The sequence below is a fragment of the Hippoglossus stenolepis genome, chromosome 9 (assembly GCF_022539355.2).
Source record: "Hippoglossus stenolepis isolate QCI-W04-F060 chromosome 9, HSTE1.2, whole genome shotgun sequence".
Classification (NCBI taxonomy): Eukaryota; Metazoa; Chordata; class Actinopteri; order Pleuronectiformes; family Pleuronectidae; genus Hippoglossus; species Hippoglossus stenolepis.
The window spans coordinates 3,688,462-3,705,444 of record NC_061491.1 but is presented as its reverse complement, the minus strand read 5'-3'; the positions used below and the strand labels follow the sequence as shown (position 1 = coordinate 3,705,444).

At 38.9% G+C, this 16,983-nt stretch overlaps 1 protein-coding gene across 1 annotated transcript in view; it reads left to right on the top strand.

Annotated features, from left to right (window-relative positions):
* The window catches only part of nsmfb (NMDA receptor synaptonuclear signaling and neuronal migration factor b), a 53,390-nt gene that overhangs the window by 22,278 nt on the left and 14,129 nt on the right, over positions 1 to 16,983 (top strand). Inside the window, exons 6-13 of the mRNA XM_035164893.2 lie at positions 3,923 to 3,975; positions 4,896 to 4,985; positions 5,665 to 5,792; positions 6,365 to 6,448; positions 7,528 to 7,561; positions 8,671 to 8,741; positions 9,342 to 9,421; positions 10,707 to 10,809. Coding sequence (XP_035020784.1) covers positions 3,923 to 3,975; positions 4,896 to 4,985; positions 5,665 to 5,792; positions 6,365 to 6,448; positions 7,528 to 7,561; positions 8,671 to 8,741; positions 9,342 to 9,421; positions 10,707 to 10,809 — 643 coding nt within the window. The remainder of the gene's footprint in view (positions 1 to 3,922; positions 3,976 to 4,895; positions 4,986 to 5,664; positions 5,793 to 6,364; positions 6,449 to 7,527; positions 7,562 to 8,670; positions 8,742 to 9,341; positions 9,422 to 10,706; positions 10,810 to 16,983) is intronic.

The following is a 16,983-nucleotide window of genomic DNA, read 5'->3' as shown; positions in this document are numbered from 1 at the left end:
GTTTGACAGTTTTGCCATTCACGTATACAAGTTAATAGATCACTTTCTAAGCTGTCAGCGGTAATTCAGGATTTAGCATCTTGCCCAAGGACACTTCGGCCTGCAGAATGTGGGAGACTGCAGACATTCTGGTTAATGGACGACCTGTTCTACCTCCTGAACCACAATTAAACTAAGAGCTTCTTGCAGCACACAGTACACACAGCTACAGCTGGTGTATCACAAAATTACTGGTTCTAAAACATTTTTCACATTGTGCAGAAACATTTTAAACTGAAACATTATTCATTGCCCAGCCTAATAAAAGTGTACTTCAACAATTGCACAATAATAATGTGGGAATGGGAAGAAACTGATTTTTTATAGCCATTGACATGAAGTATTATGTATTCAGGTCGTCCTTCTCTCTGTCTGTCTGTCCCATTCTTTTGGACGCGATATCTCTAGAATGCCTTGAGGGAATTTCTATAAATTTGGTACAAAAATTAACTTGGACCTAAAGACGAACTGATCAGATTTTGCTTGTCAAAGTTTAGAGTCACTGTGACCTGACAAAAGCAATTTTTTTGCCTTGTGAACACAATATCTCGCCTTGAGTGTATCCTTTCACATTTATGCGGCATCGATTGCACTTCTGTCCAACATTGACTCTCTCTGAGGTTTCTACCTTTTTTTCCCCTGAGAATAGTTTTTTTGGTTAGTTTTTCCTTACTCGTGTCGAGGGATAATCATACCTTGGTAAGCCCTATGAGACAAATTGTGTTTTGTGAAAATGGGCTATACGAACAAAATTTGATTAATTTGCACAAACATGCACTTGCAGTCAAGGATTAACTGATGTGATTTTGGTAGCCAAAGGTCAGGATCACGGTGGCCTCACAAAACACATTTTGGCCTCTTGAATGTAATATCTCAAGACCTCCTGAGGGAATTTATTCAACTTTTGATTAGTTGTCAATTGGAGTCCAAGATAAACTGGTTAGGTCAGGGTAATGGAGAATTTGGAGAAAAAAAACATTAAGTAGTGGAGGCATACAACTGCAGTGCAGTTTTTATACTTTCATTTAAAAAAAGGAAAAGGTGGTATTTCTCAAACAATGCCCTGCCGATCCTCTTATGCAACTTGATAGCTTCTCTTTTTTAGAAAATCCATCCCCGTGTCCTTTAAACTGAGTCTGTAACATAGACTTCCATTTAGATTTATACTCTCCAAGCCCAGTCTGAGATATCCCCTTATCACTGGGGTTATCGCCTCTGACTTGAGCGCCAGCCAAGCGGAAGCCATTATACAACTGTCTTCACAGGCTGATTAGTGCCCCCAGTTGTGAGTAAACTGATCTTGATGTGGACAATCTCTCAAGTGCCCTTTAATCAACTACACAAAGATGCTCCTAGTTTCATAGCTTCACTTAAAATGTGATGAATTCAGGGATAGGTAACCAAAAAAAAGGCACTGCGAAGCCAGTTGCACTAGAACCATAACAGTCAGACAAGCTTTGATGAATAATAAAAAGCCGTGTTTTAGGCCGCACGTTGTTCCACTTTTGAATCACTTACAACTGCTTCTGTATTCTGTTTCCTCTCCTTTCAATGTGTTTCTCCTTTAGGATTCTCTCCCTGTCTCACTCCTTTTCTCCAGTGGTCCCGATCATAAGTCATACATACATGCATTGTCTTTGATGAAAAAACAGGACTTTGTTTGTTATCAGGGGGATAACTTTATAAAAGAAATGGCAGGCAGGCAGGCACCCAGCTGAGCAGAGAGGGAAAGGAAAGATAAAGAGGAAAGAGAGTCAACTTCATGACAATAATTCAGTCGGATACTATACTGATGATGGAATATGCATTTGACAGTCCCTCTTAAATATCCCTTTTAAATGAGAATTAAAACTGGAGTAAAGATTTTTTCTTTTGACTTCGTAGAAGTTTGACACATGTCAGAGTAACTTCAAACTTAACTTCAAAGCACTCCACTGGATTTCTTGAGAGTTTGGTTTGATATAGAATAAAATAATTTGTGCCAAAACCACTTTATCCGTAGACCGTATATCTGAAAATTCTGTACTCTTTATTTGTATGTATGTAACAACTATCAGACATGACTCAAAAAACACCATGACACTCAAAAAACACCATGACATAATGGCAGTTATCTAGGTGTCAAGCTAATAGCTGGCAAGCTAGCAGCTAACACACTGTTAACTGGGAACTTGTTAGCTGTCGTCAACTGGCTTGTTAGCTAACTGTCAGTTTGCTTGGTCACTAATTGGACAATGAGGTCACACAGCTCATTCAAAAGATGTAGCAGCTCCTTCGGAAATGATTCCACCTGCAGCACGAAAATGGATTTTTAATCAGATTCTTTGTCTGTTTTCTATTAATGCAGCATAAAGGACACATGAAATGCTATTACATTGTATTGTTTGATTTATAAAATTATATGATAGATTTATGTAGACAATTATTGATATTAAAGTAATATTTATTATTGTGCAGCAAATTAAATATTTAGCATTGCCAGATGTTTGCGGATTGATCAAGCATTCCTTTATCAGAAACCTTGATGCTTTTATTGACGTATTCAAATAACAGAGGAAAAACAAGGGTCTGGTACTGTGCATTCCTCATATGTTAGTGTACCACTCTGAAATTTCCATTGTGGTGTCGCGAGAAAAAGGCCAACGTTTGCTGTGGTGCTACTGTGTGCAGATTGCTCTAACAGCGTTAATCTGTTTATCACGACAAGTGAATATTTGTATTTGTCTTGTCTGCATCTGAGGTCAGCTTGTTATTGTAAATTAACAGCACAAGTTATACATTTTTAGTCCTCCCAGTTCAAACTGTGCTCGCCAGTGATTGGCTTTGCACAAAAGAGCGGCACATCTCAGGTCAAAGTTCAACAAATTAATTTAGCTTTCTCTGCAGTAAGTTGAATAGCCTTGCCAACCATTTGGCTCCCTGCAAATGTGGGTAGGATAAAGTGATTTATCATTTAGCTTTCACAGACCTTCCATATGTTACTGTATCAAATAGATCATACTCATCAAACTGATGTTGCGATGTGTAGAGCAGGAGGACCCAAATGCAAGAGCCAGGTTCAGGTGAAAAAAAGTTCAATATGTGGGAAAGCAAAGTTACCAGGAGCAAAGCATTGTCCCAAAAAGTCCAAAACTCAACATGCAGAGAAACACTAGGAAACAAGGAAAGACTGAAAAGCACAACTGATAGGGAACAAGACGAACTGACCAAGACAAAGGGAAACACAGAGATTTATTAACACAAGGGAGGCAGGGATAATTTAACACAGGTGAAACACAACAGGACAAGGTACAGATGATCACACAGGCGGAAAACAGGACAAAGGCAGGAAACACAAGGAGTGACATTTCTAAATAAAACAGGAAACAGAGAACTCAGAATTAACAACCAAACAGAAACACAAATCCAAAAACATGGCAAATGTCCATAAACTAAAAAGTCCATAAAACAGAAAGTCTTTCGATAGTTAATACTTCCAGCTCCAGAATCATCACAACTTATAAAAATATTCATTTCACTAAAAGAATGTAATCTTTGTTTTACAGCTGCTCTTTTTACAATACTTGCATATGGAAAATATGCTTTTTGGGCAAATGTATTTTGCATAATGAACGTGGAAGTTGCAATACTGCAACTGATAAGCCAAATGTACTGTTCCTGAGGGCTTGATATGCAAAGGAGTTGTCTGTTCACTTACTTGGTTGTTGAATAGTGGCCAAAACTCCCATGATTTTTTAATAATCCTTTCTGTTGTGCACCACCTGACATCTGTGGAGAGGATCTGGAATCGTCGTCTGCCTCTGTTTTCTATTAATCTGCCGGCTTGACACCATTCTTGATATCTCTGTGTCTGTTTCCTCTTCTCTTTCTCTAAAAATTTAAGAAATTTCCGCAAACACCTTAGGATGGTGGGCAGCCGCAGGATGAAAGTGCAGAGTAAGTCTTCACCGGATCTGTATGCATGTGCGTGCGCCGATGTAACTATGTTTTCATGCATTCATACTCTACAGTGTGTAACCATCATCACATCGGAGGGCTATCAGAACTCAATCATGCTTTATGCATGGGGCGACAGTACTGTGCATGTTAAGGAATATTGCGTTACACTATGTTTATGAATCAAACTTAATTACCTGAAATACTTGTTTGTCATTAGTTCAGTCGGCACTGTAATTCAGATTGGTGTGTGTGTGTGCAGTATGTTCACACTCACATTTTGCCCTGGAAGTTATCATATTGTTTGTACACGTGAAAATTCAGATGCCGTTTGTATCTAATTAGTTTCAACTGTCCATCAATTACTTCACAGCTTGGTCTTGAACCACAATAAAATGTCCCTTCTTTCCCAAGCCTCACAAATAATGCTATTGCAAACCATTCCTTCCCAGCACAGAAAAGAACATCCTTCATGTGCTCATACATAGTAAAATATGTATGAGCACATAGGATTTTATGCCAAATTTAATTTCAATGATATCCCAGATTTAAATACTAAATATTTGTTGATTTCAGATTCTAAATTGGCTGCTTTGCTTTGTCTTATGGGATCATAACTGAAATGTCTTTGTATTCATTTTATTTTGTTTTCAGACATTGTGTATTAACCGTGTCAATTTTAATGTCAACTTTTTCATAAAGCACATTTAAAACAACTTGTTTGACCAAAGTAAAAGCTATAACAAAACAATCAGGCCATGTATCTAACTGGGACATTAGTATCAGTTAAGTGGCAATGCTCTTCACAATCACTGGACCAGCAGGACAGAACACTTGATTTCTGGGGTCAATTATGCTTCTGGAGTATGTGTGTGTGTGCATGTGTATGAGTGACTCTCTCCCCCGCCTAACTCCATCAGCCTACGCCGATCGCCGAGCCAAGAGCTTCAGCCGCTCATGGAGTGACCCCACCCCTGTCAAGCCTGACTCACTGCATGACTCCAGAGACAGTGAGTTGACATCCTCTCAATCACGTGCAGACATGAAGAAAAACACACACATACACTGATTCGACGTTCACACTTTTTTTCTGCAGATACACAAACACATAGCATGTCATTATTCAAAAATACACATGGAAATACTCAACATACACTGGAAGAAAATGCAACTATGTGATGTTCACACACGCACTCAGACACACAACAAATGAGTGCAACAAACACGCATAACAACGATATATACACAGGCGCAGGCTAGCAGATGCACATTGAAACACACACACACACACTCTCTCTCTTATTGTAGTGACTGTGTGACTTGTATCTGTGTGTGTATCTATTTACAGCGTGTGTGCCCCTTATCTCCACGCAGCCTGTTTGTGTTCTCCTAATCTCTGTACTTGTACATGGCTGTTGCCGTCCATCCACACAGCTGTCCACAGTCCTGTTGTACATCCGCCTGGTGCATTGTGTTGTAGCTGTGTGCATCTTGCTGAGTGCATAAGGAGAGAGCTATTGTGTCGGTTTGTGTCGTCTGCCGTCTGATTGTAACTGCTCTGTTCCTCCCCCCACTGTTGCCGGAAAAAATGAAATAACAGGGGCAGTGCTTTTAAATGGAGCACCCTCTTTAATTTCATTTGTGTGTTATCCTTTCATCTCGCCCTTTGTTCCTGTGTGTGTGAGCCAGGTGGTGATCTCCAGACCTCCTCAGGGACATTAGATGAAGGGCTGGATGAGGATGCTGAGTGGGAGGAGGAGAGGGAGATGGAGAGAGCAGCCTGTGACGGCGAGGACTTTATCCCACCGAAAATCATGGTGAGGATCCTGGCGGTCACATGTCAAGCTGATTGAGTCGCGTTGAACACCATTCTTTGTATTATGTGGCGCCGGTTGTAACGCTGCACATGATGATCAGCAACCTTTCACCATATTTAGCTACAAAACATTGACAAAATTTCACTTATTAAAACAGATTCACAGCAATATTTGGGAAGTTTGTCACATTTACCATTTTTTATGTAAAAATATAGTGAACATTAAATCTCTATACGACATTTTAAGTGTTGAATCTAAATGTGAGATCCAAATGTTAAATGCTCAATCTAAGTGTTAAATATAAATCTTAATGTTAGAAAAATAAATATAAATGTCAAACCTTAGTGTTAAATCAAAATGTTAAATTGAAATGTTAGATGTTCACAAATATTGCTGTAAATTTGTTTGTTTTGTAAAGTGCCATTAAAAATACACACCACTTTTTAAAAAACCTTTTAGGGCCAAATATGGTGAAAAGTTGCTGTTGTTTTCAGCATGCCCCATATCCATAAAGGTCATTACACCTATGTACCAGTAAGATTTTTTTTTAGCATATTTCCTGTTTTCCACAGCTGATATCCTCCAAGGTCCCAAAGGCTGAATATGTTCCTAACATCATCCGCAGGGATGACCCCTCCATCATCCCCATTCTTTATGTGAGTAGCAGCAATCGACAGCTTTACACCAACATTGTGGCTTTATTACATTATGTGCTCTTGGCTATGTATTTATTCATGTACATTCACTAGATGCAGATAAACACAAAGCAAAGTTGTTAGATGGATGAAAAATAAAGATACAACATTGACTTCTCCCATTCGATCACTATCCTCAGGAGAATCCTGCACAGAGCTTCAGCCTTACAGCCCTATGCTGTGATTGCCTGGCAGGTAGTGCAGCCTCAAAAATACATTGTCTTTAGTTTTTCTGCATTTTGCTGGAAGAAAATCATTAGGCCACAAATCATCCCCAAGCAAATTGTATTTTGCCATATTTCCCAACTCTCGTTAAATTCAGCTCGTCACTTCAACATTAATGTCTTTACCAAATCTTTTGGCAATTAATTGAACAGCTGGTGGCCTATTTAAATCTGGACCAACACGTTAAGGGCAACACACTGGCATCATCTTGACATGCCTATTGGTGGTTTGATGTGTGTCAGCTTGTTAGGATACAGCACAGTTTGATTTCTATTTATTAACATTTCAATGTCAAGAAAATATCATTGCCAGAAAAATTACGATAGTAAGTTGATCAAAGTTCCGGCCAGTTTGACAACCATAAGTCAAACCAGCAACAGCCTAGTAAGTGATGGCTTGATTCAGTCAAGTTTGTCCTTCAGTCCACTTGAAATGATGTTTCTACCACGTAATATATAGACTCATTGGAGTCTGTAGGGAAAATAACTAATCATAGTCATCTTGGTGATAAACCCAAGGTATAGAAAAATAGTGTGAGGGAGAACTATTTTAGTGGAACATTTGCACATAAGGTGGTGAATACTGTCATCAAATATGCCAATTCCCAGCAAATATAACAGCACATTTAACATCAAATGACAACCGTCGACTGTTCAATGTGGAGTATTGGTGGAATTGGTGTGGAATTTTAGGGTATGTCTAAAAATCCTGTCCTGTCCTGTTACCTTGTGGGTCTGAACTAGACATGGGGACTACAGTCATAGGGCATCGAGAAGAAATTTTATTTAATTATAAATTCTGTTTGAATTTTCCAGGACCATGAACACGCCTCATTTGACGACATCCTCGGTGAGTGTGAAATGTGTTTTCTTTAGGGCTGTCAAACCATTAACATTTTTAATCAGATTAATCACAGGGTAGCTGTGATTAATCACGATTAATCACCATTTCTAAACGCCCTAATCTTTTTTTAATCAAACTCAAAGAACCTTTATCCTAAACAATTGGGGAATCTTAGCCTTTGCTCTTTTTTTTTAGCAGGTATAGGATGGTTGAATAAAACTTTTTTCTTTTCTTTTTTAAATCAAACAAACAACCAAACCTTTACACAATTAAATGTGAATGTGAAATCTGAATCTGAGCCCATCTGTAGAAGCAGTTTTGAGCCAGTTCACACTTCAAAAGAACGAGTTCCAAGTTCAGTTCATGCAGATGAAAATGAACTAGTTCACGTTCATAGTTCATTTTTTATTGGGATGATTTAGGTGACAAACCTCCGGTCATGTGTTTGGTTATGAATCGATGGTCTCGGATCATGTCTGTGTGTCGCTCCTCTCATTCTAACACTGAGTCCTGACTGTGAGCGTCACGTCTCGTGTTAAACTGATCACAACATGTTGACGAGTCATTTTCATGATGTTTAAATGCAGCCTCACAAACTCTGGAGCGAATCAAACAAACACTAAGTGCTGATCAGGTCCTGATAACTAGTGATGAGTGTGTATTAGTTCAAGTGAGAGCAGAGTGGAGGAGGAAACAGAAACTCCAGCTCGGTACCAACCAGCTGCAGCTTCTGCTCTGATCATGAAGCAGCTGATCACTGAGCAGCTGAGACCAGAGAAACTCTGTGTTTCACTGTTCTTCTACAAAGTCACTGAACGTCGCTTAACGTGAACGAGCTCTGGTCGTTAACGCGTTAATTTTGACAGCCCTAGTTTTTTTAGCTCTCAAGTGAAAATTACTCTCCCGGTGTAAATGTGGAAAAGATGAGGGTGGAATATGTTTGAGCTTGTTGGAGTGCAGAGATGACTCATAGTTTTTTGACACTGAGTGTGTGTGTGTGTGTGAGAGCGAGAGACTCAAGGGACAGCTATCTTATGTATCTCACCATAATGGCTGAGTGTGAAAAGTGACACCTCTCTTTCTCCCCCTCCCTTCCTCTGACTGTGTGTCTCCAGAGGAGATAGAGAAGAAGCTGAGTGCTTACAGGAAAGGCTGCAAAATCTGGAACATGCTCATTTTCTGCCAGGTGAGTGACAGCAGAGGCAGACTTTAGAACTATTGTGACATTATTGGGTCATGGTTTCCTTTAAGTCAGTACTTAACTAGTTGTAATGGATTGAAGCCATTCAAAAAAAAATCTGGTTTATTTTTCTGTGTCAACAACAGTAATTGGGCATAATTGAATTTCTTATATCATATATCACATGTTATATCACTATAATTTCACAACTGTGCAAGATACAGCCACAAAACTGATCAAGTGTATAGTTGAGATTAAAACAAAGGCCAAAGATGGGTATGGTCCAACGAGTATTCCTGTAATAATATAGCCCTAAATACTCATGAGTCAAATGTCACAGCTGGTGGGCTTATTTGCAGTCCTGTTGAATATTGTTACACATCTTTTGCTGTCTTTGGTAGATACATTTGGCATAATCAATATCAAATTATATATATATATATAAATAGCTTATTATAGCTATTCTTCTACACATGGAATAATGGACCCAGGACTTCAATGTTGTTTATCTGGTGGAAGATGGATCTCATTGTTGAACTAGAATTTCACAGATTAAAGACTGTTACACTTACCTGAATCCGTAGTAACACTAAATCCTTTCCACAGGGAGGTCCAGGACATTTGTATCTGCTGAAGAATAAAGTGGCCACTTTTGCCAAGGTGGAGAAGGAAGAAGACATGATCCAGTAAGACTTTATTCTTGTTTTGAAGGTGTGACCAATTATCTGTATGTACAGGGTTGGAGACATCACCTCAAACACAGGAAACGTTTGAGTAGAAAAAGTGGCCTGTGTTCTTGGTAATTGCATCACAATGACCAATGCTCTATTCACACCTGCCATTAAAATGCATTTTGGGCATTTGGGTGACGTATTGTGATCCACTAAGCCAAACCACCTCTGAGGTTGTTTACTACATTGACCACAAGTGTAAATGCAATTGTGTTATCGATACACAGACAACAACTATGTGGCTGGAAATGTGTAATAACACATCACTCCTCCAAACCAGTGAGGTCGCAGCAGCTAGGGAGCTAGCAGCCAATAGCCAGTAAACACAGGAAGCAGTCGTCTCCTCAGTCCTCAGCTTACTCAAGACATCTGTGGATGAAAATATACACAGTAACACAGCATCACTGATGGCTACCATCTTCTTTTACTCTTCTTCTATGTTCATTTTGTTCCGATACTGAACAGACAAATTTGGAAACACAAATTATAACATGGTGTACAGCTAATCATTTTAAAACCATATTCAGATACAATCTAGATATGAGAAATATTAAAACCAAAGACCTTCAGTTTCTATTCCTGTCAGCCACTCTCCATTAGAACCTTCAGCAATGTAAAATCCTCCTCCAGTGAAGATCAAGTTTCCCCGTGTGCCTTTTATATGATAAAAGACTTATTTTGAGCAACAGAATCAGTCAGCATGGCTGAGTTGTCTTATGTAAATACTGCAGTGAACAAATGCCGGTCTTAAAAAAATGGATTCATGTATTGTGATGTCACAAACCTAAGAAACCAATCCTCCCAGCTTGTGGGTGGAGCTCAGTAGCTGGGAAAGGCTCCCTGTCAGCAGATGGAGCTATCAGTCTGGGGAGACTGATAGCCAAATTAGCATATTCATAGATTCCAGATTTCTTTATAGTAAACCTTTTAAATATGTAGTTTTGAGTTTGAGTGTGTTTATGACACTACTTGAGAGGGACATTAAAGGAAATAAAGCAATAAATGAATGTAATAAAATGACCCTTTCACAAACAATTCAATGAATTACATCAACGTGATCACAGTTGGCACAAAAGCATTTAGTGAAAAGCTCTAAAGCCAAGATTTCTGTGTTAGTAGATGTTGAATTGTGACAATCATGGAATTTCCCTCTCACTAACTCACTTTTTTTTCACTTCCTCTACTGCTCCTACCTATTTGTTGTTGATCCTCTAACATCTCGCCTCTCCCACGTGACCAGGTTCTGGCGTCGGCTCAGCAGGCTGATGAGTAAACTGAACCCGGAGCCCAATCTCATCCATATCATGGGCTGCTATGTGCTGGGGAGCGCTAATGGAGAAAAGGTACAGTTGTTTTTGTCTTCTGAGTCGTAACGAGCCTCCAGAGCAAATCAGACTCCCGCACTCTGCTGGTCTGTGTAAAGGTTTACTTAAAGTGTCCGATTGCATATGCAGCACGCTTACTAATGATCAAATGCACACTCACAGCCATATGCTTCTGTGCAGATAAATCATTTAGACAATCTGTTGGCTTTGTCTACTGATATCGCAGAACATTGCAGAGTCGAATGAGGTCATCACAAGAGCACTTTTTGAATTGGTTTGCTAAAATAATGAAAGGATGAGCAGTTTTTGTGCAATGATGTATGGAAAGTGCGGTAAGATTTCTTACCAGCACTTTCTGCAGCTGTCACCCTGCTGTCAGGCTGCCACACAGCACAGGCAGGGGGGAGGAAAGTGAAGAACAGGGCACACACACACACACAGCACCTTCGAATTGCAGGAAAATAGACTCGACTTGACACCCACTCAATTAGGCCACACACACACTGCAATTACACTATACACACCTACACACCTCCCTCCTCCAGTGCTCCTGCCACGACCTCTCCAACTGATAAAGACTTGCTATATGCAGACACACTCACATACAGAACATGTCCATGGACATGCAAACACACTAAAATATTCATACGTTCTCATGCTGCCCTATCTAGGACCACTGCACCAACCCAGTTTCTTATGACGGTTTACTGCAATAGCTCACACTCTTCTGCACTTTGGTGGTAAAACTTCATGTAGTTCCCGACAGCCTCTGAATAAAAATAAAATCTGAATAAAATGATAGTCCTAGAATATCAGAGATAGGTGCAGGATTAAGAACAGTTAAAGCATATTGAATGCTTGTGTTACTGGGAAAAAATTACTAAACCAACAATAACCAGAATATACCATCACTGAAACTAGCAAGCCCTGCAATACAATGTGTAGTGTATGAAACATTTTGCAAAAACAAAAAAAACAAATCAACGAATCTGCTTGGTTTATGGTGGGTGAGAGGTCAAAGCACTGCAACTCTGAATTGAAACACATGCAAATAGATAAAATAAAACATGAGTAGTGCAGATAATTATAATACAGAAATCAACACACTGACCAATTTGACAATACTCTGGCCGTGTAAAAATGGTTCTGCAAATACAAAAAACACACACAATTAAAGAAATTCTGCATGTTGTGCAGAAAAACCAAATTTAGTGACCTTTGCAGGAACTCTGTGCATTCCCACTGCAGGGACCAAGGGCCAAATTAATTACTGGAATAATATTTTTACCCCCCAAAGGGACACTAATATTCTGATATTAACCTGATTAAGACAATTGTCTGAATAAAACACCACCATGTAAACAGCATTTTATGATTAATTTACCCTGAATCAGGTGTAGAGTTGTCCCATTTCTCTATGTGATGTAGGGGTAGGGGCCATCTAGCCCTTCAAACACCACTTCAACTGTAGTTTTTTCAGAACCCCTGAAAGGGATAGACAGAAATTTCCGAATGCTTCGCAAACGGACAATGTGAAATAACATGCTAACCTCTGTGGGTAAGTAAATGTGAATATGAAATCTTGCAAAATAACCATGAAATATTTTTTAAATCCAGCAGAGTATCTTATTTTAATCCAGTAGCAAATGCAAAGGTCATTGAATCGCTGTGACAAGCATTTCAGGAAAATTGAGTGAGTGAGAGTAACGAGTAACATACGTTACTCCCATGTTCCGCATATGAAGTTTGAAAAAAACTTCCCTGCTCTTGTTGTAACGTTTGCAGTCCGTGGAGAAGTTTCTATGGATAGGACTTACGTTGCATTGAAATAACCGATGTAAACGTGCTGACTGCATCATTTACATGCTCCCCTTTGTCCTGCAGTTATCAGATTCATCACTATTATAATTGGTTGATAACGGTTGTTAATATAATAATGTTTGTTGATATAGATTGTCACTGTTAAACGCTGGTTGGCTGCTGATGACCTAGCGAGTGTTGTCCCATTTCCTAGAAGAAGATTTTCTTGCCCTCTCCCTTGTGGCTCTGTTTTGAGGGGGACACTCCCAGTGATGGTAACTTCATATCTAGGGTTAGGGCCTAGGGAGAGGAATTGGGACAGGGCCATAATCACACTCTGCTCTCTAACATGTAAACAGGAATATAAATGGAATATTCTATTAGCAACTCATATAAACATAATCGTTGAATAATTGTGAGCTTCCATCCACTGTCTGATGTCAGAAGTTATCAAGAAAAACAGATGGCTGCAGTTGTAAACATGTTAACATGTTGAAATGTGACATTTCTGTTTGTTTTATGTTTTAATTGGGGAAGGAGAGGTCTTCTTATTGCTGCACACAGATAGAATGTTTTCATCTGCTGCTATTTCTGTTCCCTGCAGTCGAAGCTTGAGTGACAGATAAGTCACATGATTCATGAAAATAGAATGTTTTTATCATCCAGTGAGACGACCTGACCGCAACACATCTCTGTCTCAGGGATGCATAGAATATCATATTATAAATCATATTCTACCATATGCATTAAGCAACTTGTGAAAATAAATGTTTCACAAATTGTAGGCCAATGACTGTATTAAAAGATAGATTATAAATGCAGCAAGGATAAGTCCCCCGAATCGAGACACAGCTCCCTCGACCTAGCTGTCTGTAAAGTCATTTCATCTAGAAAATAACAATTTTGTCACTTGTGTGTTTAAAAATGACAACCAAAGAGAAGCATTTAAATGGATTAGCAAATTAAACTGTACATGTTGTTCAGGTCAAATTTCACCCATCTTGATAGCATTGTTTAAGCCAGTTCACATTTCTATAATCACTTTATGTGGGGTCCTCCTCCTCAGGGCTCCCAGATTGGCCCTGAGGCTGAAGAAATTGTATTGCCACATGGCTGCCTCTTATTACAGTTACTAGTACGAGGGGATTGGGCACAGGAGAAAGTAATTGGTTTATGGAAAATGTAGTTTGCTGAAGGAATCACAAGCCTCAGCAACCCTTCATTAATCTTCACTATGCTTTGATTTGTTTATGGTATTTACAACCAGGTGTTAGAATTAATCTGAAGATGATATATGAAGCTTTCAGGATGGAGCGAGAAACACATTTACAACACTCATTGTTTGCTTGTGGGAGCAGAAGGAAACACTCCCACTGCAGAGCTGTGGTGTGCTGTGGGAAATGAAGGACCAGGGGACAATGCTGGCAGGCTGCTATTAACACAACACAAAAATAACCAGCTGGGTGTGTGAGAAAAATACCCTTTTCTCAGGTATTCTATGATCACAAAACTACACTTTTAAAAACTGATGATAATACGACCTTTAAACAAGCTTATCAGAAAAAAAGCTACACCCAAAATAAATATAAAACGAAGTCTAGTTTCCGGTTGACCCACAATATTTCCAGTTATATAGTTCAATTTATATGAGTGTCACAAAAAAAACACTGGAAGAAAAAAAGAAGTGGGCCAGCTGTAAATATTGCTCTTTACACAACAACACAGACACAGGTCGGTGCATTAAAACTGGCAAATATTCCCTGAGTATATCTGGTTTAATATATTTATGAATGAGTATGAAGTATAGTATAGTATAGTATGAAAAATCTAAATTTATTTTGAGGCCCATAGCATCAAATTAAATGATGCAAAATTGAAATAAAGGACGTTAAAGGTGAATAAATACCTTGTTGGCCACTTGCTGGTTTAAAGTCCTTGAAAAGTCCTTTGAAATGATTTACTACATTTTTTGTCATTTATGTTCATTTTTACACATCAGATTTTATTTTGTCAGTTTGACCTTACATCAAATTAATTATTTAGTTAGTCTTTGCATGAAATTCTGACATCGCTTATGAAGTATTTATCACTGTATCAGGAGGTAGAGCACACAAAATCATCAGCTGTGTGTGTGTGTGTGTGTGTGTGTGTGTGAGAGAGAGAGAGATCTAGCAGGTTTGACTCTTTTGATACGTACAGTAAAGAGAGTTATTACAAACAGTCTGTGAATAATGTGGAGATTTACAGCAGTCAGAAGGTGAACTGCACAGGAAAATGTCAGCCTGGTATTTGACTGATCTTCTACAGCCAGGAAGACTTTGACCTGTACGCACGCAACATTAACCACGTGTAAATGCACAAACACACAAACACATACATATACAATGCATACACAGACACACAGATTTTTGCCCTGGGCCTTTATGTTCTAGATACACAGAACTCCTAGTGGTTGCACTGTGACATTTGGCATCTTCTCCACAGTGGTTCCGTACAAGTAACACGAGGAGGGATATGGACAGGAGAGGGCTTACTCGCTGCATTTAACAATGTTTCCCCCTGCTGCTGTCTGTGTGCTCTCCTGCAAGCTCAGCTGGAAAGCCACTATTAATAGACCGACTGATCCACCTTCAGATGATTCTTCACTCTTCCGATCCAGCATCCCTCCTTACTGCTACTGCTGTCAGCCACTGTAGACTGCAGCAACTTTAAAAATTCAGTGTAAGGCTTTGCAGCTGTCAAGTATGTGAGGGCAGGACGTTTTTTTCTTTTCTTCTTTTCTTTACTTGCTTACGCCGCCTTCTTGACTTTAGTGTTCTTTTTACTTCTAGTCTTCATCAATATAAGCATTTTGGTGACTGTCTTTTCTTCACAGATATTTAATGAACCAAACTATTTCATTTTCAGAGCTACAGACCAAGATAATGTCATGATCCAAAATTAACCTGCTGAAATAATAGATTTTGCAGGAAATTACACCACGGCCGCAATTTTACAGGTGGAAAGACAACATAATGTACTTAGAACCTACTTACTTTAGGTAAGTTTATCTTAAATATTATACAAAATATTACTATATTATAATCTAGAATAGATTAAGTATTGAAAACAAACATTTTGAATCAATCAAACCAAGCATTTTGTATTTTAAACATATGACACTTGTACCAAACCAAACGGCTTAAAAATCATTTTTTTTATTCTATTCTATCGAGTGATAGAATTAAATCAACATGTCTGACTCATCCTTTGTCTTTAGTTAACTACAACAGAGCAACAACTTACTTGAGGTTAGACACCACTCCTATTGCTCTGAGAGTGTGTGTGTGGGGGATGGGCAGTGGACCAAAGCACTGTGAGGCAAATGAGAGGGGGTTCGGTCTTTCAAAACTGGATATTTCAGTTGCTTTCAATAGATATTATACAATGTAAACTTATATAGCTATCTTTGCAATGATATTGAGGCAGACAACTCCCACTTGCTCTGGTTCCAGACCCCCCTATCCCCCAGGAAATCTGCCCCTGGGCAGAAAAAGAGAAGTTATGGATTTTTATTGACAATTGTTTGAAAAAATAAAACATATAATAATCGATATAATACTGTGATTTTGTCTCTCCTTGATTCGTCAAATGAAAATATATCGTTAACACTCTTCAGTCAACTTTCCTGGCACACATGAATCTGGTATCTGTGTACGTAACAATAGAAAGGTTAATTAGATCACATGCCCACTATTGGTTTGCTCCAGTAAAACATTAGTACGCACTAACAACTTCCCTGCATTAACATTTTTATGGCGCTGACCCCATCCATGAAAGGCCACGCTCTATTAATGGCCTGTCACTGTGAAGCCACAGGGACATGTTGAGGTGGAGCAGCAGAGCAGGCTGCATTAACAACACATCTAGTCTCTGGCAGGTTGTGTCACCTTTCTACTGAGCTCCATTGTTAACCACACCATATGGTCCACATTCACTACTGTATCATGATGACTAAAGGGTGAGTTTACAATAAAGAAGATTCCTGGAAGGAAATGGACAATCCCATAAAACAGTCTGGACATAAACCACCAACTATTTTTATCATTGAACTGAGCCAGCTGTTTCTACTCTTTGTGCCAAGCTTAGCTAAGCTAAACTAAGCTAGCTGGCTGCTGGCTCAATAGCATACTCTGAAGTGGGTGGCATCAATCTTGTTGAGAGTAATGATAATATAATAATACAAATCTTGTCAAGAAAATAAATAAGCATAATTCCCAAAATGTAAAACTAGCAATATTGCATCATCGACAGCTCTGGTTCTGGGGGGAAATGTCTTATTCATTTTAACATTTGACATTTTATAAAATCCTTATAAATATAATTTTCAGCATGGAACCAGGCCGATCCGCT